Consider the following 27,736-nt stretch of genomic DNA (forward strand, 5'->3'; position numbering starts at 1 on the left):
TATTATTATTTGAAAGTATTAAAAACAAATAGTACAAGTACATAAAAAATCTCGAGTCTCAGTAAATGAGAGAGCGAGAGAGAGAAGAGAGAGAGAGAGAGAGAGAGAGACGAGCGAGAGAGAAGAGAGAGAGAGAGAGAGAGAGAGAGAGGGGGGGGGGGGGGAAATGTCAGGACCACTGATTGCAACACTGCAGCTCTCCCCCAGCTCTTCCCCCTTTTGGCTGTCACAGAACATGATATATATCTGACAGTTTTAGTACCTGGAAAGGTTACAGAGAAGACTGGGATTTCCTTCAACAGAGAAGACTGGGATTTCCTTCATTCTTCGATAATTTTTTAAATATAAGCTAAAATCTTACTAATTCACTACTGTATTTTCTTTAATGAATTGATATTATTGCTGTATAAATTAATATTAATATTTGAAAATAGTAAATCATTTATTTATCATACTAAAAAACATACATCTTTGTAGTAGAGAGAGAGAGAGAGAGAGAGAGAGAGAGAGAGAGAGAGAGAGAGAAAATTATAGTGATTATTTTCTTGGAAAATACAAAGAGAGAGAGAGAGAGAGAGAGAAACTGTGCTAAACTATAAAGGATTCTTATCTTATCATAATATGTGTTTTTTAAAAGCGTCGTAAAACTAAAATCAGAGCGTCGGAAGCGTCAGTGTCGTAACCTCGGAACAAGCGTCGTAACCCAGGGCGGATTTTTCAATGAATATTTTAAGAAAAAAGCGTCGTAACCTCGGAACGTCGTAAGCCGGACCCGTCGTCACCCGGGGACCGCCTGTACGGGGGGGGGGGGGGGGGGGGGGGGCGGGGGGGGGGGGGTGGGGGGGTGTTGGCGGTTAACTATAGTATATGTTCCATATACTATAGTTAACTCACAAACTGGTGAGTCCATGAATCTGGAATGCCAATAGGTGGGAGTTGACTGTATATAGAGTAGACCCCCTTTTCTGCAGGGGATGTGTTCCATACAAACTGCTCCCCCTCCTCCCCCCTCTCTACCCCAAAGAATAGCTAGAATCTGTAAAAATGCTCAAAATTGCCTATTTTCTTAGTTTAAACAAGAAAAAGCCACTAAAAATGCTTATAGTACCTGGTTATCTTAAAAGTTTTATCACGAAAAGTGCATTTAATCATGAAATAGTTAGAAAATACAGTAATATGTGGACATTTCTCATAGAAAAATAATGCAAATTTCCCAAAAATAATGGTTAGATATGGTCCATAGAGAAATCTGCAAATACGTGAGTCCGTGAATGCTGAGGACATGAATACATTATTTTTGGGAAATTTGCATTATTTTTCTATGAGAAATATCCACATATTACTGTATTTTCTAACTATTTCATGATTAAATGCACTTTTCGTGATAAAACTTTCAAGATAACCAGGTACTATAAGCATTTTTAGTGGCTTTTTCTTCTTTAAAATAAGAAAATAGGCAGTTTTGAGCATTTTTACAGATTCTAGCTATTCCTTGGGGTAGGGGGAGAGGGGGAGCAGTTTGTTTGGAACACATCCCCTGCGAAAAGGGTGGTCTACCCCATATACAGTCAACTCCCACCTATTTGCATTCCAGATTCATGGATTCACCAGTTTGTGGATTTCTGTATGGAACATATACTATAGTTAACCGCCACTGGCCCCCCTCCCCAGTTATTGCAGGGTTAGGTAACAAAACCACCTGCGAATACCGAAAATCTGCTATATATTGGAACGCCTCTGAAAACACTTATAACTGTGTATTTTAATTGCTGGAACACCAAATACCCCTTTAAAAATGCTCAAAACCTATTTTTTTTATTGACTGAATGCATTTTTATGATAGAAATTTATTTAGTCACAAAATTAACATGAAAATACAGTAATCTTATATATAGATATATATATATATATATAGATATATATAATATATATATATATATATATTTTTTTTTTTTTTTTTTAACAGGGGGTCCACTGTATCCACATTATTTGCGACATTTTTCACAGAGAAATATTTACTAATTACTATTACTGATTTTCATATTTTCATGAATAATGAACATATTGTGGTAAAAATTATTATTATTATTTCGGAAGGAGACCCTCTCGTAGACATGTTTTGTTAAAAATGACTGCTGCTTCAGCACTATTAATCTTATTAAAGAGTCTTCTCTATCTTTCTGATGACGGCTTTCTCGTTGTTGCTTAGACTGGCGAGCAACGCACCAAAGGGCATGGTAAAATTCGGTTGAGTCATTTGATTTATTATTGCTTATACAATTCTCTCTCTCTCTCTCTCTCTCTCTAACGCGACGTTTCCTCCTGATCGACAGGACATTATCAAGCGATAACTGCTGAGGGACTGAATTCCAGTGGCGAGTCCTTCTCCTTTTATCGTGGTGTTGCGAGCTCTCCAGTACGGTCGGAGCACTTCTCCGGTAGGTCGAGTTTTTATTGGTTCCCGGGAAGGTGACTCATACGGCGGGCGTTGACGAGTCTTGCAGACCTTCTCAGGTAGGGGGTATCACCGGGAGCCTCTTGATTGGCTTCTACCTGCGTGACGTCACCCCTGGTATTATTCTCATGTCCGGTGTTTGTTCCATGCGCGCTGGTACTTTCGTTAGGGGAGAGGGGTGTGGTCCTCCTCACACACGTCGGTATCAGGAACGCTTCTTGGGTGGTATTGAGGGGAGGCTTTTCCTCGAGGATGAGCAGCGCTTCTAGGAGACGCAGACGTCGTGGGTCAGGTGCTCTCCCGATGATCTTAATATTCCTGACGATGTCGTCTCTCGTGATGGTTCTGAGAAACATCACTTTTCGTATTGCACTTCCTACATATGGGAGAGATGTTATTTCCGTCTATCGTACTTTGAACATATCTGGTTCTTAGGGCCTGATCTTGTGCCGCTGTTATCATTCCTTCAGTTTCCTTCTTTAGCTCTCCCCTCTGTAGCCATTGCCAACTGTCATCGCTGGCTAGTTCTTTAGTCTGTCTCATGTATTGTCCGTGCATTGGTTTGTTGTGCCAGTCCTCTGTTCTTTCTGTCTTTCTCCTGTCTCTGAATATTTATTTTGGGTCTTCGTCTGCTTTTTATTAGTCCTTCTTCCCATGCACTCTTTAGCCACTCGTCTTCACTGGTTTTCAGATATTGCCCCAGTGCTCTGTTTTCGATGTTGACGCAGTCCTCTATACTTAGTAGTCCTCTCCCTCCTTCCTTTCGTGTTATGTATAGTCTGTCCGTATTTGCTCTTGGGTGTAGTGCTTTGTGTATTGTCATATGTTTCCTGGTTTTCTGATCTATGCTGCGGAGTTCTGCCTTCGTCCATTCCACTATTCCTGCGCTGTATCTGATTACTAGCATTGCCCATGTGTTGATGGATTTTATCATATTTCCGGCGTTGAGTTTTGACTTGAGTATCGCCTTGAGTCTCTGCATATATTCTTTCCTGATCGTGTCCTTCATCTCTTGGTGTTTTATATCTCCTCCTTCCATTATTCCCAGGTATTTGTATCCTGTCTCATCTATGTGTTTGATGTTGCTCCCATCTGGTAGCTTTATCCCTTCAGTTCTCGTTACTTTGCCTTTTTGTATGTTGACTAAGGCGCATTTTTCTATTCCAAACTCCATCCTGATGTCCCCAGATACAATCCTTACAGTCTGGATTAGGGTATCTATTTCCTTGATGCTCTTACCATACAGCTTGATGTCGTCCATGAACATCAGATGGTTGATTCTGTTGCCTCTTTTCTTGAGTTGGTACCCGGCATCCATCTTCTGTAGTACTTTTGTCATTGGAATCATAGCTACTACGAAGAGTAGTGGGGACAGTGAGTCGCCCTGGAAGATCCCTCTCCTGTATTAACCTCTGCTAGTCTTATTCCAGAGCTTGTAAGTATTGTATTCCAGTTGCGCATTGTATTTTTGAGAAGCTGATGGTATTTTCCTCTGCCCCATATATTTTCAGGCATTCTATTAGCCATGTGTGTGGTATCATGTCGAAGGTTTTCTTATAGTCTATCCATGCCATGCTTAGGTTGGTTTTCCTTCTCCTACTGTTCTTCATTACCATTTTGTCTATCAGGAGCTGGCCTTTGTGCCCCTACACTTCCTTCTGCAGCCTTTCTGTTGGTGGGGGATGGTGTTTGTCTCCTCTAGGTAGTTGTATAGCCTTTCACTGATGATACCTGTTAGTAACTTCCACATTATTGGTAGGCAGGTGATAGGCCTGTAGTTACTGGCTATATTTCCCTTACTCTTGTCTTTTTGTACTAAGGATGTTCTTCCTGTGGTCATCCATTTGGGTGCTTGGTGATTTGAGATACAATGCTAGAGTTGTTCTGCTATTCGTGGGTGTAGGGCCTTGAAGTTTTTGAGCCAGTATCCATGGACTTCATCGGGACCTGGGGCTTTCCAGTTTGGCATTTTCTTAGTTGGTGTCTGACTGTGTCTGTCGTGATGTCTGTGAATCTTTGTTTTATTCTCCCTGTTTCTTCTTCTTGACTTCCTGGAGCCATGTTGCATGTTTGTTGTGTGATACCGGATTGCTCCATATGTTTTCCCAGAGTCTCTTACTTGGTTCGGCTTCGGGAATTTCTGGGTGGTTGTCTTCCCCTCTTAGTTGGCTGTATAGTCTTTTCTGGTTGGTTCCGAATAGTTTGTTCTGTTGGTATCCCTTATTCCTGTTCATGTACCGTTGGATCTTATGTGCTTTGGCCTTAAGCCTCTGTTTTACATCTTCTATTGTGTTGTTTAATCCCCTCTCTTGTACTTTGTATTTCTCGTTGAGTTCCTCCCTTGTTTTCTTGCTTCTTAGCCTTTTTTCTGCCATCTCTTTCAGTTTACTCAAGTCAGATCTCATCACCATGATTTGCTTTTCCAGGCGCCTTTTCCAAGGAGGTTGCTGTTTTGGTTGCTGTTGGGTTGGTTGTGCTGGTGGTGTTGGTGTTCGAATTCCCATCAGTTCTGCTACTAATCTTGCTCCTGCATATGTCAAGTTATTTGTTTCTGTGATACTGGTGGTCTTTATTATGCCCAGTATTTCATTGACCTCACTTGTTTTCTCCCTTAATTTCTTGGTGTTGTAGGCTTTCATGGAGGGGATCTTTGTTCTCTCTGTATCTGGCTCCATCCATTGTCTAATCTTTTCTACCATTCCGTCCTCTCTGTTACTTCGTCGGTGTTTCTTCGTGTGTCGTTGTTTGATACCTCATCCTCCCTGTCGTCTTCTGTGGCATCGTCTCTCAGTTTGTCTTCGTGTAATTTGTTGTCGTGTGACATTTCCCTTTCCAGTTCTTCTCTTTCTGTTGGGGAGAGCCAGTTCTTTTTCTTTATGTTCCTTGCTTGGTCTGCCAGCCTCTGCTCTGTTTGGGAGGTGTTATTCCTCTCATTCCAGATGTTGACCAGTCTTCTTCTATATCCTCTCTCCGTCGGGTTGCTTCTGATGTAGCATCTCCATATTTCCTTATTTTCTTCTCTTGTCCATTTCTTCCTTTTTGCCTCTGTAGCTCCAATCTCAGGCTGTTGATTATTGTCGTTGTGGTGATCAGTTGCTGGATGACGACCTCCAAGTACCTGACCGTCTTCCCCTTCAATTGGGTTGAATACCTGGTTGCCGGACGAAGCTCCTCTGTTGCCAGAGGTTCCATTTACGTCGTCGTCGTTTAATCCTTCATTTCTTTCCATCATTGCTGAGTTTTGCTATTTAACCCATAGCTGGACCCTACCCCATCAGGGATAGGTACTCATTTACAGCTGAGTAGATTGAGGAAATTATGGTAAAGATCCTTTCCCAAGGAATCAACGCCGAGGAGAGCGGTCACCCATCCAACGACTGACCAGAGCCAATGTTGCTTAACTTGACTTAAGTCTATTGACGACCTAACCCACTCCTCCACGGCGCCACATTTATTATTATTATTATTATTATTATTATTATTATTATTATAAAGGATTAGTTTATCCAGACCTCTGAGCCTAACAACGGCTTTTCTCGGGCTTTACGAAACATTAAAAAATGGCAGAAAACATTAACACTTCTTGATTATCTCCAACTTTGTCTCCATAGAAAACATCCTCTTCTTTCCGTGAACTTCAGCAACATTCTTGGGACCCATGGCTAATAACATAAGTCATTAAGTTCACACACAACACGATAAAGTAACTTACAGTACGACGAAAGCGAAGTCACTAACACAAATTTATGTTAACAAACGAAATAGTGTGTGTGAACGAACGAATTCCAGGTGTTTATGATAATGCTGCCGCAAAAAATGGTCAAGGAACGCCTTTGCATAGAGGCATGATGGAACAGATGCTGACCAATAGGAGAGCAGGATCTTACAGCGGTGACTAGCATCAGGAACCAATGGGAGAGCGGGAGGATGGTGGCGAGTCTACTAAGTTGGCGGCACGCCAGTTTTAAAATTGTTCTCAGTCGCCTGGGCGAATTTCGGACTTTACCCTTTCGCAGCCTGAATTATTTTCGTACACAGAAGCAAAAAAATCTTCGTCTTTGCTTTCGTAACCTGAATTTTTCGAACGTAGGGACTTCATATGTAGAGGTTCCACTGTAATATAATGCTTAGACTATCAAAATAGGAAGTTCTGAACATTTTTGAAGGGTTTTAAGTATTTGCGGATTGTAGCTATTCCCAGGGGAGTGCTGCATCCCCCCCCCTCCCCCTCCATTACTACGGGGGTTGACTATAACCCCTCTGCTTATGAATGTTTGAGACTTGAAACTCTTGAAAAGAGAAGAAAAGGACTTTGGTAGTAAAAGATCCCACATATTACTTAAGGTTTTTTTGCAGCATGCCTTCGGTGCAGTGCACTGTAGGCATTACTTAAGGTTTCTTTGTAGGGTGCCTTTGGCCCATAGCTGCAACCCATTTTGTTCTTTTTACTGTACATCCACCTTTCATGCTCTCTTTCTCCCATCTTATTTTCCACCCTCTCCTAGCAATTGATCATTGTGCAACTGCAAGGTTTTCCTTCTGTTACATCTTTCAAACTTTTACTATCAATTTCTGGTTCAGCGATAAATGACCTTGTGCTTGGCCTTTGTCCTAAATTCTATATTCAATTCAATAGTAATTGGGATGCCATTGGTTGTAGGTTCTGCAGTGTCGTTTCTATGCATTCTGTTATTTAGTAGCTGAAACTATTCATGGAGAATATTGTTTCCCTTTTAATTTTTGAATAACAGTCCTTAAATATTTGGCAGTTGTTGATTTAGCATATTACAAATTTGTTCATAGCTAGTAGTATAGTAGCCACCTCCAGTTGCCACATCTGAAGCCAGACATAATGGAAAGATTTTGCTTGTGGGGGATAAAAATAATCAGGTTTCTTGCAAGTATGTAATATAATGAACAATATAGCTAAGCTATTTACATTATGAAATCAGAGAAGTCACTTAAGATGGGAATTTTTGTCAGATAGGTAAAGAGAATATATATATGGAATTAGTATTTTTACATTATTTTGTACTTTTTTCATTCTTATTGTTCTCTTGTGTTACTGGCTCGTCTGCATTCAAAGTGGTATCTCCAGTGCATTTTATATTTTTTTAAGTTACTATTTGTGCATTATTATTGTAGAAGTGGTGGTTTTATGATTATAAAAAGGTTTGCTCAGAAAGTTTTATTTTGCTCCTGTACTAATTTTGTGTAAGTTATAAATGATCTTGTATGAGTTGCAAATGGTACTTTTATGAGGAATGGGTAGATTAATGATAAGGTATAGGCTATCTTAAGCTAAACTAAACCGTTTCAGCCAACTTGGGTAGCCCAATATAGCACAGTTGAATCCATAATTCAACAGAAAGAGTACTAATTACACATTATAATGATGCTTCATTGTGTAGAAGCAGTTATTATGTTAGGCTTAGCCTAGCATAGCTATATAGGATCCATATGGATGCATGCAGTCAAGACTCGAGAAATGTTATGTGCAATAAATAGAGAAAATATACTTTTACATAAGACCACGTAGCGGACATGGATGTCAAGATGTGAATTATAGGTTATGTTTCAATTGTATTGCTCTGTATACACATAAAATAAGGTACAGTCAGTCCTCGGGTTTCCGTTCTGACGGCTTGATGTTAAGCAAAAATCGCTGATATCCGATAAGTGGTAATTTACGGTGCTTATTGTTGCCGATAACTGGTCAGTGGTGCCTCTGTTAGGTCCCAATAACTGGAAATCGACGCATTTTGGTGCTGGAAATCGCAGATAACCGGTGACTGCCTGTACAAATGTTATTTATTCAGTATTTTATATAGAATTCAATGTTTCAATCAAATCCACAACTGTTAAAAGTTTTTGGTTGTACAACCTAAGGGCAATCCATTATTTCTTACTCTGGGTGACAGACAATCTAGTGTATGTAGGTGCTCTTTCTGGTGTCTAATGTAGCAGAAAATCCCAGTAAGAGAAATATTCACATAATGATAATGCCTTTGTTGTATTTAATAAACATCCAGGGAAAGCATAATGATAACATGAGTAGTTTTATGATCCTTCATTATTGATGTAGACTTTTGCATTCACCATATTTGTTTGCAGCTTGTACTGTTGAAGTTGAAGACAGCAGAAGAAATTTGTCAAGTGTGTGATGAAGCCGTGATCACCCACCTCTTAAATGTGATGTCTCTTCATGACAAGAATTTAAGTGCGTCTGCACGTGGTGTTGGATCAGCTCTTTTGCAGCTGGCAACAACCAATTATGAGGAGGATAAGTAAGTAAAAATATTTTTGTACATGAACTTCCCTGACAGATATATACTTAGCTATAGTCTCCGACGTTCCCGACAGAATTTCAAATCTCGCGGCACACGCGACAGGTAGGTCAGGTGGTCTACCTTACCCGCCGCTGGGTGGCGGATGTACGAACCACTCCCGTTAGCTTGTCAGATTTTTCTCTGTCGCGGGAATGATAACAACTGTTGTCTGTTCCTCTCGATAGTTTTTCGATTCTCGCTTGCCTGGAGTTAATTTGGACTTCTTTTGGTGACGTATTTGCTTTGTTTGGCTTGGCATACGCTGATTGTGGACCGGTTTGATTTTGATTTGGATTTTCTTTAACGATGTCTGACCTAGATTCAGTAGTTAAAACTTCGGTTTTGTTTAGGGTTTGCGTGAATGAAGGATGTAAGGTGAGGTTGCCGAAAGCTTCGGTAGACCCCCACACGGTTTGCATGAAATGCAGGGGGAATGAATGTTCTTTTGCTAACCCTTGTAGTGAATGTACGGGATTGAATGAAGAAGAATATAAGGCTCTCTCTTCTTATGTTAGGAAGTTGGAACGTGATAGAGTGCGTAAGGCTTCCTCTAGAAGTTCTAGTAGATCTAGAATGAGTGAGTTGGATGTGGATCCTAATACTAACGTAGAATTAGAACCTTCTTCCCAAGTTGCAGCCCCTGCTCCCCGCACCGAAGCCGAAGATTCGCCTTCGGAGGCGGCAGCTCTGAGAGCCACGATTCGTTCTATGGATCAGAAGATTCGTCAGTTGGAAGGTAAGGAGAGTGTTAATGATCAGTGCAGTGTCCCCAGTGTTGTGGAGGGTGCGTCTGACCGGCTCCTTAGTGCCTCTAGGCCTAGACCTCTTCCAGACTCCCAGTTCCAGTGGAGTAGGAAAGTCGAAAGCCGCAAGAGGGCTAGGGAGAACCCCCACCGGTCAGGCATCCCCTCGGCAGATCCTGAAGTACGCTCCCAGGCTGCCTCGGATCGCTACAAGAAGGAGCTCCTACGCCAATGCTTCTCCTCTTCGTCGTCTCCCTCTCCGAAGAGAGGTTGGAACTCCCCGGATGCGTCGCGCCTGTTGAAGAGGGCTTGGAATACTCCCTGCAGTCCTTTGGCTTCTAGTCCGGAGGTTTTCCCGGAAGAATCGTCGGTAGAGGCGAAGAAACCCAAGAAATCCTGTGTTCGTTCTTCTTCTCGCGCTCCGCGCTCGGCGCCTGCTTCCGAGGAAGAACAACAAGATTCTCCTACGAGAGTACTCGCGGGACTTCAAGCTCAGATCACGGCGCTAGCAGACTCTCTAGCAGTTAGATCACGTAGGAAGAAGGACGTTTCTCTTCCGATCAAGAGATCTAGGCGCCGCTCTTCAGAGGATCGTTCTCCTCTTTTTAGGCGTTCTCCTTCATATGGGGAGGTTTCGTATGAAGGTAGGGGCTCGCGTGAGCGCCCTCGCTCGCCTGGCTCTCTTTCGACTTCAAGGCGCCAAACATCGGTAGGACGCTCTATGGAGAAAGAAGTTTTTTCTCCAGATTGGATTCCCGCTTCCGGTAAGCGCACTGCACCTGCTCATCACGCTATTTCTTCAACTCCCTCGCGTGAGACTTCTCCTCAGCAGCCTCAAGATTCTAGATGGCGCCCTTTTACAAGTAGGCGTTCTTCTTCCAGATGTCACTCTCCTCGAGTGTCGGATCGTGACTTCTCTCCTGACAGGCATCAAGAGTCTGGTAGGAGTCGTGTGCATGATAGACGGCCTGCTGTTAGCCGCTCCCCGCAAGGTAGGCGCCAAGAGCCTACTGCACATTGATCTCCTAGTAGGCGCTCGTCTCTTTTAAGGCGTCATACTCCTGATTATTCTCCTCGGGGCAGACAACAAGAGTCTTTCAAGCGCCCTTCTCCGTGTAGGCGCTCTCCCGCTTCTAGGCGCACTTCTCCTGACCGTTTGTCTCTTGGTAGGCACCAGGAATCTCGGAAGCGCCCTTCTCCAAGTAGGCGCTCGTTAGCTTTGAAGCGCCCTTCTCCTGAATGTTACCCTCTTGTTAGACGTCAAGAGTCTCGCAAGCAGCCTTCTCCTAGTAGGCGCATTTCGCCTTCCAGTCGAACTTCCGTTGATCGTACGCAACTGGACAGGTATGGAGAGCCGCGCAAGCGCTCTGCTTCTGATAGGCGCTCTTCTCCTGGCAGCCGCTCGCCTCGGGATAGGCGCAAAGAGTATAGTAGGCGCTCGCCTCCTCGTAAGCGCCCTGTGGATATTTCCGAGGATTCTCGGAGTAGGAGCCCTACCTCTCCTTCGGCTGAGATTCCGTCTACCTCGAAGAGGGAGTCTCATCGTAGACATCCCAGATCTTCTCATCGTTCTCCAGTGGATGTGAACTCTTCTAAGAGAGGGCGTTCTCCAACCTCTCGCTCAACTCCTACTAGGATCCCTTCGTCACCTAAGGATCTTCCGCGCTCGCCTCGACAAGACGTCCTAGAAGGTTCGGATGAGGAACCGAACACTTCTGCTGCTGTGTCTTCTTACAAGAAGCTTACAGAGCTACTTTTGCAAGTTTTTGGGGATTCCCTTACTCCTACGGCTCCTCCTTCTCCTCACTCACTTTTTTCAACGGCGAAGACAGCAAAGAGTTCTTCTTATGTGAGGATGAAGCCAACTCTTTCAATGAAGATGGCACTGAGGAGTTTTGGTTCCTGGATGGCTTCCAAAGAAGAAGCGGGGAAAACGATGTTCGCTTTTCCTCCTTCGAAGTTATCAGGACGCGCTGGTTTCTGGTACGAAACAGGAGAGTCCTTAGGATTGGGTCTACCGTCTTTGGCTGATTCGGATTTTTCGGCGCTGGTAGATTCGACAAGGAGAACTGCCCTTAACTCTGCTAAGACGACTTGGGCAATGAATGAATTGGATCACATGCTCAAAGGCATGTTTAGAGTGCTAGAAGTATTTAACTTCCTTGATTGGTCGTTGGGAGTCCTAGCCAAGAAAAGTGAAGTGCCAGAGTCAATTTCGCCAGAAGATCTTATGTGTGTTTTGTCTTGTATGGACAAGTCGGTAAGAGACGGAGCGAGTGAAATCGCCTCCCTGAATGGGGCCGGGATCGTGAAGAAGAGGTCGGTTTATTGTTCCTTCTTAACGAAGTCTGTCTCCCATGCCCAGAGGTCTTCTTTGCTGTTTGCTCCTCTGTCTGCTCAGTTGTTCCCTAAACATCGAGTGCAGGACATTTCGAGATCACTTTCGGCCAAAGCCACCCAGGACCTTTTGGCACAGTCGGCAAGAAAACCTCGCCCTTCCTTCCCTACATAGGCTAAGAAGGAAAAGGCAAGTGTTCGAGAACCCTTTCGAGGGGCGTCTTCATCAAGAACCTCTACGTTTAGAGGTCGTAGACCTTCAAGAAGGGGTAAGACTTTTGCCAAGTCTGTTAAAGCCCCCAAATAACTTGCAAGTCCTTCAAACAACGGTGGGCGCCAGACTCTTAGAGTTTGCAGAAGTCTGGGCCCAAAAAGGGGCGGATCCTTGGACCCTTTCTATTTTGAGGAGAGGTTACCTCATCCCTTTCGTCGAAAGACCTCCCTTGACGACCATCCCAAGGGACTGACGGCCAGGTACAGAGACCCCATCATGAATCAAGCTCTCCATCTAGCAGTAGATCAGATGGCTGGAGAAGGGGGCTATCGAACTAGTGACAGACCATCATTCATCGGGCTTCTACAACCGCCTTTTCCTAGTTCCGAAGTCCTCAGGGGGATGGAGACCGGTGTTGGATGTAAGCGCCCTGAACTTCTTCGTAGAAAAGAAGTTCACGATGGAAACGCCTTCATCAGTGCTAACAGCACTTCGTCCAGGGGACTGGATGGTTTCCTTGGATTTACAGGACGCTTACTTCCACGTACCGATCCATCCTTCCTCGAGGAAGTTTCTCAGATTCATGATGGGGGGGAAAATTTTTCAGTTCAGGGCTCTGTGTTTCGGCCTCTCGACGGCCCCTCAAGTGTTCACGGGGATTTTGAGGAATGTGGCTCAATGGCTTCATTTGAAAGGGGTGAGGATATCCATGTACCTCGACGATTGGCTAATAAGGGCCAATTCAGAAGATCGTTGTTTGAAGGACTTACAAGTAACTTTAGAATTGACGAAGGCTTTGGGACTTCTCGTCAATTTCAAGAAGTCGTCACTAATTCCCGAGCAAGAGTGTGTGTATCTCGGGATACAGATGAACTCTCTGAGTTTTCGGGCTTTTCCCTCTCAGGAAAGGATAGCCCGAGGATTCGAGAGAGTAACAACCTTCTTAGGGAAAGAAGTATGCACAGTGAGGGAGTGGATGAGTCTGCTGGGGACGCTCTCCTCGCTGGAGCAATTCGTTTCCCTAGGAAGGTTGCACCTGAGACCGCTCCAATTCTTTCTTCATCGGAATTGGAGTCGTCGTTCTCAGGATTTGACGTTCTCCCTGTCGTTATCCCAGGACATCAAGAAACATCTCTTATGGTGGACAGATCCCAACCTCTTTGCGAAGGGACTGTCTCTTCAATCCCAGACCCCCAACCTGGTGTTGTTCTCCGACGCGTCGGACACGGGGTGGGGGGCAACTCTGGGAACCAGCGAAGTGTCAGGTACCTGGGTGGGGGACCAGGTAGCCTGGCACATCAACAGAAAGGAGTTGATGGCTGTGTGGTTGGCTCTGAAGGCTTTCGAGCCCAAAGTCAGAAGATCGGTAGTGCAGGTCAACGCAGACAACACTACAGCTCTGGCATATATCAGGAAACGGGGGGACGCATTCCTTCTCCCTGTACGAGACAGCAAGAGACCTTCTTCTGTGGGCAGAAGAAAGAGGAATCAAGCTTCTCACCAGGTTCGTGCAGGGAGAAAGGAATGTAAGAGCAGATCTCCTCTAGCACAGGAAAGATCAGGTCCTTCCCACAGAGTGGACCCTTCATCTGGATGTATGCCAGAGCCTGTGGAAGTTATGGGGCAGGCCACACATAGACCTCTTTGCCACGTCAAAGAACAAGAGGCTGGATCTTACTGCTCTCCGATATCGGATCCAGAGGCATTAGCAATAGATGCTCTTCTTCTAGACTGGAACGGACTCGACGTCTACGCGTTTCCCCCCTTCAAGATCCTGGGGCTAACCATCAAGAAGTTCGTAGAGTCCGATTCAACGAGAATGACCTTAATCGCTCCCTTTTGGCCGGCCCAAGAATGGTTCACAGAGGTACTGGAATGGTTGGTGGACCTTCCAAGATCGCTCCCGCTAAGGAGCGATCTACTCAGACAACCCCACTTCGACAGGTACCACAAAAATCTCCTCGCTCTCAGTCTGACTGGCTTCAGACTGTCCAAAGTTTGGTCAGAGCGAAAGGCTTTTCAGCAACAGCTGCTAAAGCAATCGCAAGAGCGAGGAGACCTTCCACCTTGCGTGTATACCAGTCAAAGTGGGATGTCTTCAGACGTTGGTGCAAGAGGAAGAACATTTCCTCTTCCAGTACCTATGTGACCCAAATTGCAGATTTCCTTATTTTCCTCAAAGAAGAATGTCATCTGGTTGTGTCAACTATTAAGGGATACCGCAGTATGTTGGCGGCGGTATTTCGGCATAGAGGCTTAAAGATATCCGATGATAAGGACTTGCATGATCTTATTAGATCATTTGAAACCATTAAGCGTCCTCATGTAGTACCAAACTGGAATCTAGACGTAGTTCTACAATTCCTTGGATCGTCTAGATTCGAACCTCCTGGCTTAGCCTCTTTCAAGGATCTGACGAAGAAGGCTATCTTCCTTTTGGCCCTAGCTACAGCTAAGAGAGTGAGTGAGCTCCAAGCTATCGAGGGCAATGTAGGGTTTAAGGAAGATTCTATGGTTTGTTCGTTTCTTCCAAATTTCCTTGCAAAGAATGAAAACCCATCACGGCCTTGGCCCAGGAGCTTTGAAGTTCGTAGTTTATCTTTTCTAGTAGGGGAAGAGCCTGAAAGAACTCTTTGCCCTATGAGAATTATGAAGTATTTCCTTAAGAGGAAGGAACAACTTAAGGCTAATCAAGATGTGCTTTGGTGCTCTGTAAAGGACCCCACTCGGCCCATGTCGAAGAATGCTCTTTCCTTTTTTCTGAGAAGCCTTATTACAGAGGCACATGTTGCTTGTAAGGAAGAACATTTTTGTACATGAACTTTCCTGTCAGACATATACTTAGCTTACGTCTCTGACGTCACGACAGAATTCAAAACTCGCGGCTAACGCGACAGGTAGGTCAGGTGATCTACCTTACCCGCCGCTGGGAAGCGGGTGTAAGAACCAACATACCTTTCTTGCCAGATTTTTTCTGTCGTCGGTGTCGACCACACCTGTTGTCGGTACCTCTTGACAGTTGGATTCTTTTCTCGTTTTCGCCCTGGATTGTTTCTACGGACTTTTGGTGAAGTACCCGATCTTTTGGCCTGGCATTCGCGATTTGTGGACAGTTTTTGGACTTTTCTTTGGATTTTTCTTGGATTCATGATGTCTGATGTTGATACTAAGAAAACTGCTATGTTTAGAGTTTGTTGTATGACTGAGTGTAAGGTGAGGCTACCGAAAGCTGCGGTAGACCCTCACACGGTATGTTTGAAGTGTAGAGGGAATGAATGCACCTTTAATAATCCTTGTAATGAATGTGAAAAGCTGAATGAGGATGAATGGAAGTCTTTGTCTTCCTACTTGAGGAAGCTTGAAAAGGATAAAGTTAGGAAAGCTTCTTCTAGGAGCAGTAGTAGATCTCGTATTAGCGAGTTGGATATAGATAATCCTATTTTAGAAGTAGCTCCTTTGTCAGTTTCAGCTCCTGCTCCCTGCACCGAAGCCGAAGATGCGCCTTCGGAAGTGGCCTCCATGAAAGCCACCATTCGCAGTATGGAGAGGAAAATCAAACAATTAGAAGGTAAGAGTGATTCCAATAGTGATTTGTACTGTGAACCCAGTGCAGTGGAGGGTGCGTCTGATCGGCTCCCTAATGCTTCCAGGCCTAGACCTCTTCCAGACTCCCAGTCCCAGTGGAGGAGGAAAGTCGAAAGCCGCAGGAAGGTTAGGGAGCATCCCCACCGGTCAGGCGTCCCCTCGGTAGCTCCTGTTGATCGTTCCCAGGCTACCTTGGATCGCTCCTTCGCCTTCTCCTAAATGAGGATGGAGCTCTTCGGAAGCCTCGCGCCCTTCGAAGAGAGCCTGGAACGCTCCCTGCGCCCGCCCTTCCAGCCCTGAAGTGTTTTCGGAAGAGCCTGAGGTGGAAGCGAAGAAGCGTAAGAGATCTCAGGAGTATCGTTCCCCGAGCGGAGATCGAGCCTCGTCACCTGTTCACGAGTTTGTGAATTCTCCTGCAAGGGTGTTGGCTAACCTTCAGGCGCAGATTTCGGCTCTGGCTGGCTCTCTTTGCGTGTCGTCTCGTCGTAGGAAGGACGTCTCGCTTCCTGTAAAGAAGTCCAGGCTCCCCTCTCCTGACACTCGCTATTCGATGGAAGCGGCGCGCTCACCTGTGCGTTCGGATTCTCGCAGGAGACTTTCTGCTTCGGACAAGATCCCATCTGCGTCCAAGCGCCATTCGCCTGACAGACAGGTTTCTCCTTCGGACAAGGAGCAAACTGCGCGTAGGAGATCTTCACCCTACAGACGCTCTTCTCGAGACAGGATCGCTCCCCTTGACAGGCGCCAAGAGCCTAGTAGGCGCTACTCGCCAAGGTAGCCGCTCCTCGTCTCGCCTCCACTCTCCTGTTGACAAGCGCCCTAAATCGGACAGGCGCTCTTCGCTGGACAGGCGTCAAGAGCTTGTTAGGCGCGTTTCTCCTGGCAGGCGCTCTTCTCCTGACTTTCACTCTCCTCGAGTCAGGCGCCGAGATCCTAGCAGGCGCTTCTCCCCTTGTAGGCGCTCACCTAGTAGGCGCTCGTCGCCAGAGATCCTCTCGCCTCGGTTCAGGCGCCAAGAGCCTGGTAGGCGCTTCTCGTATGGCAGGCGCTGTTTGCCTGGTAGCCGCTCTCCTTTGGATAGGCGCCAAGAGCCTGATAGAAGTTCTTCTTCAAACAGGTGCTCTGCGCCTGACAGCCGCCTTACTCCTGTTAGGCTCCAAGAATCTGGGAAACGCACTCCTCCAGACAAGAAGGATGTTGCAAGTAGACACATTTCTGAAGCTTTGTCTCCAAGACGTATACGTCTTACTTCCTCTAGAGACTCTTTTAAGAATAGTCGCGCCTCTAAGGATCATGAGGGCTCTTCAGCTCAGGAAGAACAGGACCCCTCAGAAGAAGAAGGACCAAAAGACTCCTCTGTTTCCTCCTATAAGAGGCTGACAGAGTTGCTCCTGCAAGAGTTTGGAGATATCCTTTCTCCTGTGGCTCCTCCTTCTCCTCTTTCGTTATTCTCCACTTCGAAGACGTCGAAGGTTTCGTCTTTGTGTAAGGATGAAACCTACTGTTTCCATGAAGAAGGCGCCTTAGAGGTTTTGGGGAATGGCTCCTTTCTAAGGAAGAGAAAGGGAAGACGGTTTTTTCTTTCCCTCCGTCTAAACTGACTGGCAGATTGGGATTCTGGTACGAATCGGGAGAACCTTTAGGCCTCGCTCTCCCTTCGTCTGCGGACTCGGACTTCTCTTCATTGGTGGATTCTGCTCGTCGTTCCGCCCTCTTGTCCGCCAAGACTACGTGGGGGATGAACGAACTTGACCACCTACTGAAGGAATGTTCCGAGTCCTGGAAGTTTCAAACTTCCTTAATTGATTCGGTCTTTAGGTGTTCTGGCTAATAAGACCCAGACCCCAGATTCTCTGTCTCCTGAAGATCTTAACTGCGTCCTCACTTGCATGGATAAAGCAGTGAGAGACGGATCGAGTGAAGTCTCCTCACTGTTTGGAGCTGGAGTTATTAAGAAACGGTCTGTCTACTGTTCGTTTCTCACGAAGGCAGTTTCACATGCGCAAAGGGCCTCGCCTATGTATGCTCAACTCTCTCCTCTTCTGTTCCCCAAGAAGATTATTCAAGATGTCTCGAGTGCCCTTTCAGCTAAGGCTACTCAGGACATGTTAGCCCAGGCGGCCAGGAAACCTCGCTCTGTCTTCCAACCCAAGGCCAAGAAAGAGACTCCTCTGAGACAGGAGCCCTTTCGAGGAGGACCCGCTGTCAGAGGTTCTGCAACCAGAGGGACTAGACCTTTTAAGAGAGGTAAAACCTTCTCTAGGTCAGTCAGAGGGAAGAAATAGCGTTCAAGGACTCCAGACATCAGTGGGTGCCAGACTACTGAAATTTGCCGACGTCTGGGCCCACAAAGGGGCAGACAATTGGTCCCTATCGATTGTCAGCAAAGGATACCTCATTCCCTTCTCGTCAAGACCACCATTGACGACAACTCCGAGGGAGTTGGTAGCCAAGTACAAGGACCCCATCATGAATCAAGCCCTTTCTCTAGCAGTAGATCTCATGCTAGAGAAGGAGGCTATAGAACTAGTGAGAGATCCCCGCTCTGCGGGCTTTTACAACAGACTATTCCTAGTTCCGAAGAACTCAGGAGGATGGAGACTGGTTTTGGATGTAAGCGCCCTGAACGTCTTTGTGGAAAAGAGGAAGTTCGCCATGGAGACAACTTCCTCAGTGTTAGCGGCTCTTCGTCCAGGGGACTGGATGGTGTCTCTAGACCTTCAGGACGCTTACTTTCATGTGCCGATCCATCCTTCTTCACGGAAGTATCTACGATTCATGATGGGAGGAAACATCTTCCAATTCAAGGCCTTGTGCTTCGGCCTATCGACTGCACCCCAAGTTTTCACGGGGTTAATGAAAAACGTGGCACAGTGGCTACATTTGGAGGGAGTGAGGGTGTCGCTTTATCTCGACGACGGCTAATCAGAGCAGAGTCTCAAGAAAGATGTCTGGAGGACCTTCAAAAGACCCTTACATTGGCAAGTTCTCTGGGACTTCTGGTGAACTTCCAGAAGTCTCAATTAATCCCCAGTCAAGAGCGGATCTATCTGGGGATTCGGATAGCTTCTCTGGCTTTTCGGGCTTTTCCGTCGCCAGAGAGGATAGCTCGTTGCTACGAGAAAATAACGACCTTCCTAGAGAAAGATGCATGCACACGGAGGGAGTGGATGAGTCTGCTGGGGACACTCTCCTCGTTGGAGCAATTCGTTTCTCTAGGAAGGTTGCATCTCAGGCCTCTACAGTTCTTCCTATACCAGAACTGGAGGCGTCTCTCCCTAGATCTGGAGTTCTCCTTCAAGATCTCAAGGGGAATCAAGAGAGACCTTCGGTGGTGGAACAACCCACTTCGTTTTTGTGGAAGGAATGTCGCTTTACATGCCGACCCCAGCCATGTGTTGTTTTCCGATGCATCGGAAGCAGGTTGGGGGGCGACGCTCGGGACAAGAGAAGTGTCAGGCACCTGGAAGGGGGATCAGGTGTCCTGGCACATCAACAAGAAAGAGTTGATGGCAGTCTGGATGGCATTGAAAGCCTTCGAGCCCCACGTCCGAAATGCAGTGGTGCAGGTCAATTCGGACAACACAACAGCCTTGGCGTACATCAAAAAACAGGGGGGGACGCACTCCTTCTCCCTGTACGAAACAGCAAGGGATCTTCTGCTGTGGTCTCAAACAAGGAAGATCAGTCTTCTCACCAGATTCGTACAGGGAGAAAGGAACGTCAGGGCCGATCTCCTGAGCAGGAAGAATCAACTCCTGCCTTCCGAGTGGACCCTCCACTCAGAGGTATGCCAAGACCTGTGGAGAAGATGGGGCAGACCTCACATCGATCTCTTTGCAACAGCAAGGAACGCAAAAATCGAACTTTACTGCTCCCCGATCTCAGACCCAGGAGCAGTATCAGTGGATTCGTTTCTCCTAGATTGGACAGGTCTAGACGTCTACGCCTTTCCCCCCTTCAAAGTACTGGACAAAACCCTCAAGAATTTGCTATCTCGGAGATGACAAGAATGACGCTAGTAGCTCCGTTCTGGCCCGCCCAAGATTGGTTCACAGAGGTACTGGAATGGTTGGTGGACTTTCCAAGAGCACTTCCACAAAGACAAGATTTGCTCAAACAACCCCACTTCGACAGGTATCACAGAAACCTCCCCGCTCTCAATCTGACTGGCTTTCGACTGTCAAAAGTCTTGTCAGAGCGAAGGGGTTTTCGACAAAAGCTGCTAAGGCTATCGCCTCAGCTAGAAGACCTTCGACCCTTAAAGTCTACCAGTCGAAGTGGGACGTCTTTCGCCGGTGGTGCAGGAACCAGAAGTTTTCCTCTTCCAGTACCTCTGTGACTCAGATAGCAGATTTCCTAGTTTTCCTCAGAGAAAAATGCGGTTTGGCAGTATCTACTATCAAAGGATACCGAAGCATGCTGGCTGCGGTGTTCAGACAGGAATTTAGATCTTTTGAATCTTCCAAGAAAACTTCGAACGAAGTTCCAAGTTGGAATCTGGACGTGGTTCTTCGTTTCCTGAGGTCCGCTAGGTTTGAACCACCACATTTAGCCTCCTTCAAAGATCTTACGAGGAAAGCTCTCTTTCTCTTGGCTTTAGCATCCGCTAAAAGGGTTGGTGAGATTCATGCCCTAGAAGGAAGGGTAGGTTTCAAAGGAGATTCCGTGGTTTGTTCCTTCCTTCCTTCGTTTTTTAGCAAAAAATGAGAACCCCTCAAATCCTTGGCCAAGGAACTTTGAGGTTCGTGGTTTATCGACCCTAGTAGGGGAAGAACCTGAAAGAACTCTTTGCCCTGTTAGGAGTTTAAAATACTACCTTCAGAAGAAGAAAACCCTTAAGGGCATTGAGGACAGACTATGGTGCTCTGTAAAGGACCCCAGCAGACCATTGTCGAAAAATGCGCTGTCTTTCTTCATTAGAAGTGTTGTGAAAGAAGCACATAGATCTTGTAATGAAGAACTTTCAGCTCCTAAAAGTCAAGGCTCATGAAGTGAGAGCAATTTGCCACTTCCTTGGCCTTTAAGAAGAATATGTCTCTTCAGAATCTGATGAAAAACTACATTCTGGAGATGTAATTCAGTATTCGCCAGCCACTACCTAAAAGACGTCAGTATTACGTATGACGAGTGCTTCGCGTTAGGCCCGTACGTATCGGCGGATTCGGTGCTGGGGCAGGGAGCTGGAACATATCCTTAGTAGTTTTTTCCCTTGTTTTTGTTAATTGAGTTCATATGGTTGTATGAAAAATGATGCAGGTAGGCATCTTTTTTCGTTTCGTAATACTAATAACTTTAGTTTGGTTAGGTGATCGGATTTGGTTTGAAGCTCCCTGCGTTGGTAGTGGACAGGTTCTGTCATAGAAGAGGGCGAACCCCCATTGACATGATCCGACTTGGATTCTACTAAGTAAGCGGATATCAAGTCCCGTTAGTAGACCCAAAGAGTCTTTTCAGCTGTAGGTCACGCCCTCGCTGTAGCTCTTATGGCTATGCAGACTAATAGACAGTATCTATGAAGTCTTCAGCCTAAACAGGTAAGAACCAAGGTTATTTTTATCCTACAACAGGTGTTGTTTACCTTTTCTTTGTTATTTTCTGTCTTGTACCCTCCACCAAGGGTGTCAATCAGCTAAGTATATGTCTGACAGGAAAGTTCATGTACAAAAATTATATTGTTATTTTACAATAAAGTTTTGTACATACTTACCTGGCAGACATATACGATTGATGGCCCGCCCAGCCTCCCCTCAGGAGACAGGTATAAGAGAGAAAAAATCTGGCAAGAAAGGTATGTTGGTTCTTACACCCGCTTCCCAGCGGCGGGTAAGGTAGATCACCTGACCTACCTGTCGCGTTAGCCGCGAGTTTTGAATTCTGTCGTGACGTCAGAGACGTAAGCTAAGTATATGTCTGCCAGGTAAGTATGTACAAAACTTTATTGTAAAATAACAATATCATTTTAAACTACTGAAAGTGAAAGCTCACGAGGTGAGAGCCATCGCAACTTCGCTTGCATTCAGAAAAAATATTTTGTTCATGACTCTTACCTGCCAGATATATATATAGCTGTATTCTCCGAAGTCCGACAGAATTTCAAAACTTCCGGCACACGCAGTGGTCGGCCAGGTGGTAGTACCCATTCCCGCCGCTGGGAGGCGGGCGTAAGGAACCATTCCCATTTTCTGTCAGATATTTTCTGTCGCCGGTGCAGACAACAAGTGTTTTCTGCACCTCCGTCATTGGATTTTGGAACTCTTTTGGTCACTTGAGTATCCCGATTGATTTTTGGTTATTTGATTAGGATCGGTGGTTAGGCATACGCTAATTGTGGATTGTTTTTATTTTGGCTTGATTTTTCCTTAAACTTACGATGTCTGGATCTAGTTCGACTAGGCCAGAGTATGTTGTGTGGAAGAATGCAAGGTTAGGCTACCGAAAACTAACGAGTGTGAAAATATGTCTGATTCTGCGTGGAAGGCTTATGAATCATAGGTAACGTACACTAGAACGTGATAGTGTAAGGAGGTCTTCCTCCAGGCGTGTAACACAAGTTACCCGTCCAGTAGAATTTATCCCTCCAAAGACCTGTGATGCCTTCGGGCCCTACAATAGTGTCTTTGGAGGGTAATACCCTATCTGTGATTCTTAAATCTTTGCGTAGCCTGGAATCATGTTTGCATTGGAAAGTTATAGTAGTGTAGTGAAGTATAGTGATAATGCCATGAGTGTTCATTCTATCGCGTAAGCGTATAATTTCTCATTGACAAAACACTACCGCGTGATGGCTCTCCCTACCTCGGTGAGGCAGAATGTAGTAGGGAGGTAGCTGTCCAAGTGTCTAAAATACTCTACGTTTGTTCATAAAACTTACCAGTCAGATATATGTATATATATATCTGCCGGGTAAAGGTGAACAAGCGATGTTGTATCATAGTAATATTATTTTTGCCCTTACGTCATATTACTATCAAACGGTTGTATGGTTCAAGTTATATACTCATACCATAGTTATTCCTACGGAGGACAACCGAGAGTACGATTATTCTTATTACATTTAATCGGTTCTCCCTGCAACTATTCAGGGGTTGCTGGTTTCCCTATTTTTAAACATTTAAGGTATTGTTATGACAATACCAAGTTAGCCTTTTATATTTAGCAAATTCAGTTTTGCTTAAATATACCAGTTTGATGGATTTTGGTTTCTGCTCTATAATGATAGTAAACCTATTCATTCGTAGAATGGTGTAGGTGGCAACTCAGGCAGAGCAGTGCGAGAACGACGAACGTTCTCTGAGTCTGCTGTCACTAATGCGTAATGCCAGTGCTCAGTTCCATCTGATTGTCTGCCATGCGCAGTAGGTTACATCTCTCTCTCTCCTGCGGGATTGACGGACTAACTGTATTTCTACCCTACAATCACAGCCTTAGCCTCGGGTTGAGGGGAATTCTAGCATACATGGCTGAACATCTTCACTTTGCGAGAATTTTTTCATATTATTATATATTATGTGTATGTAGTATGTGTATATATATATGTATGTGTATATGATATATATATATATATATATATATATATATATATATATATATATTAATATATATATGTATAGATATATATGTGTAAATGTATATGTGTGTGTATGTATATATATATATATATGTATTAGACCTTTTTCGGTTCTGTTTACCGCATGGTAACAGAATTCTGTCCGAGTCTACAGCGGCATAGCACACATGATTTCCCTCGAAACAAGAATGATGTGCAAGAGATGCAGTCAATTAGCTCGCCGAGACGTCCCTTGCTCGATTATGAAGGGGACTCCTTCCGCTGCCAAATACGACAGCGCCGAGCGCGACGCTCGGCAGGACGCTTGGATGGACGCACAACGTAATGCTTCTTCAGACATTCGCCGAGAATCAGAGAATAGTAATGGATCTCAGGAAGGAGACTTTTAGAAGAAACAAATGAACAATCTTCTACAGTGTCTTCAAATTACTCCTGTTTAAGTGAAACGCAGCCTTATTAAGGAAGGAAACATGCTCGGTGAGGGAATGAATGAATTGCAGGGGACCATTTCCTCGCTGGAGAAGTTTGTTTTCCCTGAATAGACTGAAATTCACACCTCTCCAGTTTTTCCTGCAAGAAAAACTGGAATAGCATAGATGATCTAGAAATGATTCTGAACATCTCTCATAGTCAAGATTCGTCTATAGGTGATGTCATGGCTCATAATCTCATAGAATTTGAATCTTGAAAGATTACTTTAGTCTTCAGAGACGTCCTCCCCGCGCAGGAGTTGGAACTCTCGGAGGGTCTCGCTCCCTCTGAGGAGAACGAAGACGCTATAGGTCGCACAGGCGGCCGTCGTCTTTGGTTCCTCGGAGGGGGACGCTTCTCGTCCGTTAGCTCCTTCTGCTTTGCAGTCGTCTCCTGGGCAATTGGAAGACTTTCCGCAGTAAAAGAGAGCTAAGATGTATGATGTATGGTCTCAGGGAGGGGGACGCTTCACATCCTCTCTCTTTTCTACTGTGTTGCGATCTTCACCGGAGAGGACGTCTTCCGATGAGTATGCTTTTGAGCGCTTCGGTCGCTCCTAAGATATATCCTTGGCGGTCCATGTGAGAAGGAGGAGGGCTTCCCCTCGCCCATCGTCTTCTCAAAGGATCAGCCTTTTGCCTGAGAAGGAATGTTCTCCATCGAAAAGGATGATTGTGTCTTTGCAACAACAACTTGTTTTGTTGATTGCAGTGAGAAAGGCAAAGCCACATCGCGAGAGGAAGGATGATAGGCTGCCAATCAAGAGTCCAGGCAGTCCCCTTCTCCTTCTCCTCGTTCCGCTCTTTCGCCAGTTGCCTTGCTCTCTAGATTTCATGCAGCTCTCCAGAGGTTGTCTAGAGAGCACGGTTACCATCTTCCCGAACGTGTGTCAGTTGAGAAGAAGAAGAGGTCTTGGTTCGATGGCTTCGAGCCTCTTTTGAAGAATAGTTTCAGCCTGCGGCCCCTCAGTCTCCTCCTTCGCAATTGTTATCTTCGAAGGACGACAGGCTCATTCATGCCTCCACTCAAACGCGGTGTCTGAAGGATTTTCAAACAACTTAATCGTTGGTGAAGTCCCTGGAACTACTGGTGAATTTCGAAAGTCACATCTGATCCCAACCCAATCCATCGTGATCTGGGGATTCAGATGGATTCAGTGGCTTTTCGAGCTTTTCCGTCCAGGGACGTCAGCAGCAAGGCTTAGACAAAGTGTTAGCCTTCCTAAGGAAAGATTCGTGCTCGGTGAGGGAATGGATGAGTCTAACTGGGGACCATTTCCTCGCTGGAGAAGTTTGTTTCCTTGGGGAGACTGCACCTCAGACCGTTACAATTTTTTCTCAAGTACAATTGGAAAGAAAACAAGAATCTACACATGATCTTGGAAATTTCAGGAGAGGTAAAACATCACTTGAAATGTTGGCTAGATCCAGTGTAGCTGTCGGAGGGCGTGTCTCTCAAGCTTCAGAGCCCCGACCTAGTGTTGTTCTCCGACGCGTCCACCACGGGATGGGGAGCATCATTAGGGGGAAAGAAGTGGCAGGCACCTGGAGAGGGGAACAGGTGTCCTGGCACATAAACCTAAAGGAAATGGCAGCCATCTTTTTAGCTCTCCAGTTTTTCCAAGAAAAAGTCTCTCGTCGAATAGTCCAAGTCAACTCAGACAACACCACAGCTCTGGCATACTTGAAGAAGTAGGGAGGAACACAGTCTCAGTCCCTTTTTGCTCTGGCAAAGGAGATCTTGCTGTGGGCAAGGGCACTGGACGTCATGATCCTTACGAAGTTTGTAGCATGAGTAGAGAATGTCTGGGCAGATCTCCTCAGCAGACGAGGTCAACTTCTGCCAACCGAGTAGACTCTGCATCAGGAGGTATGCCAAGAGCTGTGGGGGTTATGGGGACGTCCGCTCGTGGATATCTTTGCGTCTTCCAGAACGAAGAGGCTTCCACTGTACTGCTCCCCAGTACTCGACCCAGCTGCAGTGACGATAGACACACTTCTCTGGGACTGGACGGGGATGGACCTGTACGCCTTTCCCCGTTCAAGATCTTAGGGGAAGTCATGAGAAAGTTTGTGGTGCCGGAAGGGACGAGAATGACTTTGTTCGCCCCATTCTGGCCTGCGAGAGAGTGGTTCACAGAGGTCATGGCCTTTGCAGTAGACTTCCCGAGGACGCTTCCAGTAAGGACAGATCTACTCAGACAGCCCCACTTCGAGAGGTACCACAGAAGCCTCTTCGCTCTGAGTCTGACTGCATTCAGACTATCCAAAAGTTGGCAGAGCGAGAGGCTTCTATACGTCAATGGCGAAAGCTATCGCCAGTGCAAGAAGAGCGTTTTCCAACGCAGTGTACAATCAAAGTGGATAGTCTTCAGGAGTTGGTGCAAGAAGAACGGCATTTTCCTCCACCACGACCTGTGAGCCAGATTGCTGACTTCCTTTTCTGAGAAGGGATCTAAAACTTGGTCTCTACAATCAAGGGTTATAAGAGTGTGCTTTTAGTTGTCTTTAGGCACAGAGGCCTGGACTTGGCGGACAACAGAGACCTTCACGATCTCTTGAGATCTTTCGAAACGATGAAGGTTCAACAACCCAAGTTGCCGTCTTGGAACTTGGATGTAGTTCTGAAGTTCCTCATGTCCAGTCCATTCGAACCTATGCATGAAGTGCGAGCTTTTATGAATTCTTCTTGGTTCCATAACAATATGTCATAAAGGACATATGAGCTGTCACTTACGGGAGATGCAATTCTGTGTTGACCTCCAGTTACACGAAGGATGTCAATTCAACCTACAAGAGATCCTTTTCTCTTGGTTGTTCGTGTCTGCGGATACGTTGCTGGGATAGGGAGCCGACACTGATCCTTAACTAGTGAGTTAATTTTTAGTTTAACTCTTTTTAAAATTTAGCGCTAACCCTCGTGTTAGGATCAGGTGATCGGGATCGGTGTTGTTGCTCCTTAATTATGCTAATAGGCATAGGTATATGGTCATATGAGTGGATTAGCACCCATTGACAAATGCCAGTTAGGCTTTGCCGAGTAAGTGGATAAGACCCCATCGGCAAACCCACAAGAACTCTTACCCATAGGTCACATCCTCGCTGAGGCTCTTGAGACGAAGCAGACTCCTAAGCAATAGCTAGGAAGTCAACCCTCCGTCTGAAAAGATAGGAACCAAGGTTTATAAGAGGTCCTTCTGATAACTTGTGGTGTTTGGTCAGGAAGCCAAGGTTACCAGTGTCAAAGAATGCTTTGGCTTTTTCTTGAGGGGCACCATCAAGGAAGTGCATTCATCCTGTCAAGACAGTGATATGAAAGTGTTGAAGGTGAATGCGCATGGACTGAGGGCTATTTCTACGTCGGTAGCCTTCCAAAAGAACATGGCACTCAATGACATCTTGAATGCCACATTTTGGCGTAGTAATTCAGTGTTTGCCTCTCACTACCTTCGGGAGGTGAGGATTACATACGAGAACTGCTACTCTGTGGGCCCATATGTCGCAGCAGACAATATATTGGGGACAGAGAGTAGCACTCTTCCTATCTTTTAGAAAATAATATGTTAGTTTGGGCTTTTTAATTTTATTTCTTTTTATTTTTTATTTTTATTATGTTTATGTAGGTGTTTAGTTTTTTGTGGTCTTGGGTAGGCCGCCTTAGGCGGCCTTCCCTCCATTAGCCTTGGTTTTACGAAGTTTAACCAGATAGGCTAGGTCAGGTGGTAATGTTTTTGCTTCGCCTCATAGTAGGGTAAAATGTTATTGTCACAGTGTGGTCACGCCCCCATTGACAAATCATCTGGAGCGCACCAGCTACATAGGTCACGTCCTTGCTGGCACCTCCAGTGAAGCATTAACAGCATTCGGTGTCTAAACAACACCTATATGATCTGTCACATTGTGGTCACGCTCCCCGTGACAGTTCATTAGAGCGCACCAGCTACACAGGTCACGTCCTTGCTGGCACCTCTAGGAATGCAGTACCGAAATTGGAGGTCTATAATATAGGATCTAGTTGCATTGTGGTCACGCC

General features: G+C 45.6%; 1 protein-coding gene across 1 annotated transcript in view; it reads left to right on the forward strand.

Annotated features, from left to right (window-relative positions):
- Positions 1 to 27,736, forward strand: part of LOC135200440 (myb-binding protein 1A-like protein) — a 92,473-nt gene that overhangs the window by 40,786 nt on the left and 23,951 nt on the right. The window contains exon 6 of the mRNA XM_064229076.1: positions 8,570 to 8,742. Coding sequence (XP_064085146.1) covers positions 8,570 to 8,742 — 173 coding nt within the window. The remainder of the gene's footprint in view (positions 1 to 8,569; positions 8,743 to 27,736) is intronic.

This window comes from Macrobrachium nipponense, chromosome 26 (genome assembly GCF_015104395.2).
Source record: "Macrobrachium nipponense isolate FS-2020 chromosome 26, ASM1510439v2, whole genome shotgun sequence".
Classification (NCBI taxonomy): domain Eukaryota; kingdom Metazoa; phylum Arthropoda; class Malacostraca; order Decapoda; family Palaemonidae; genus Macrobrachium; species Macrobrachium nipponense.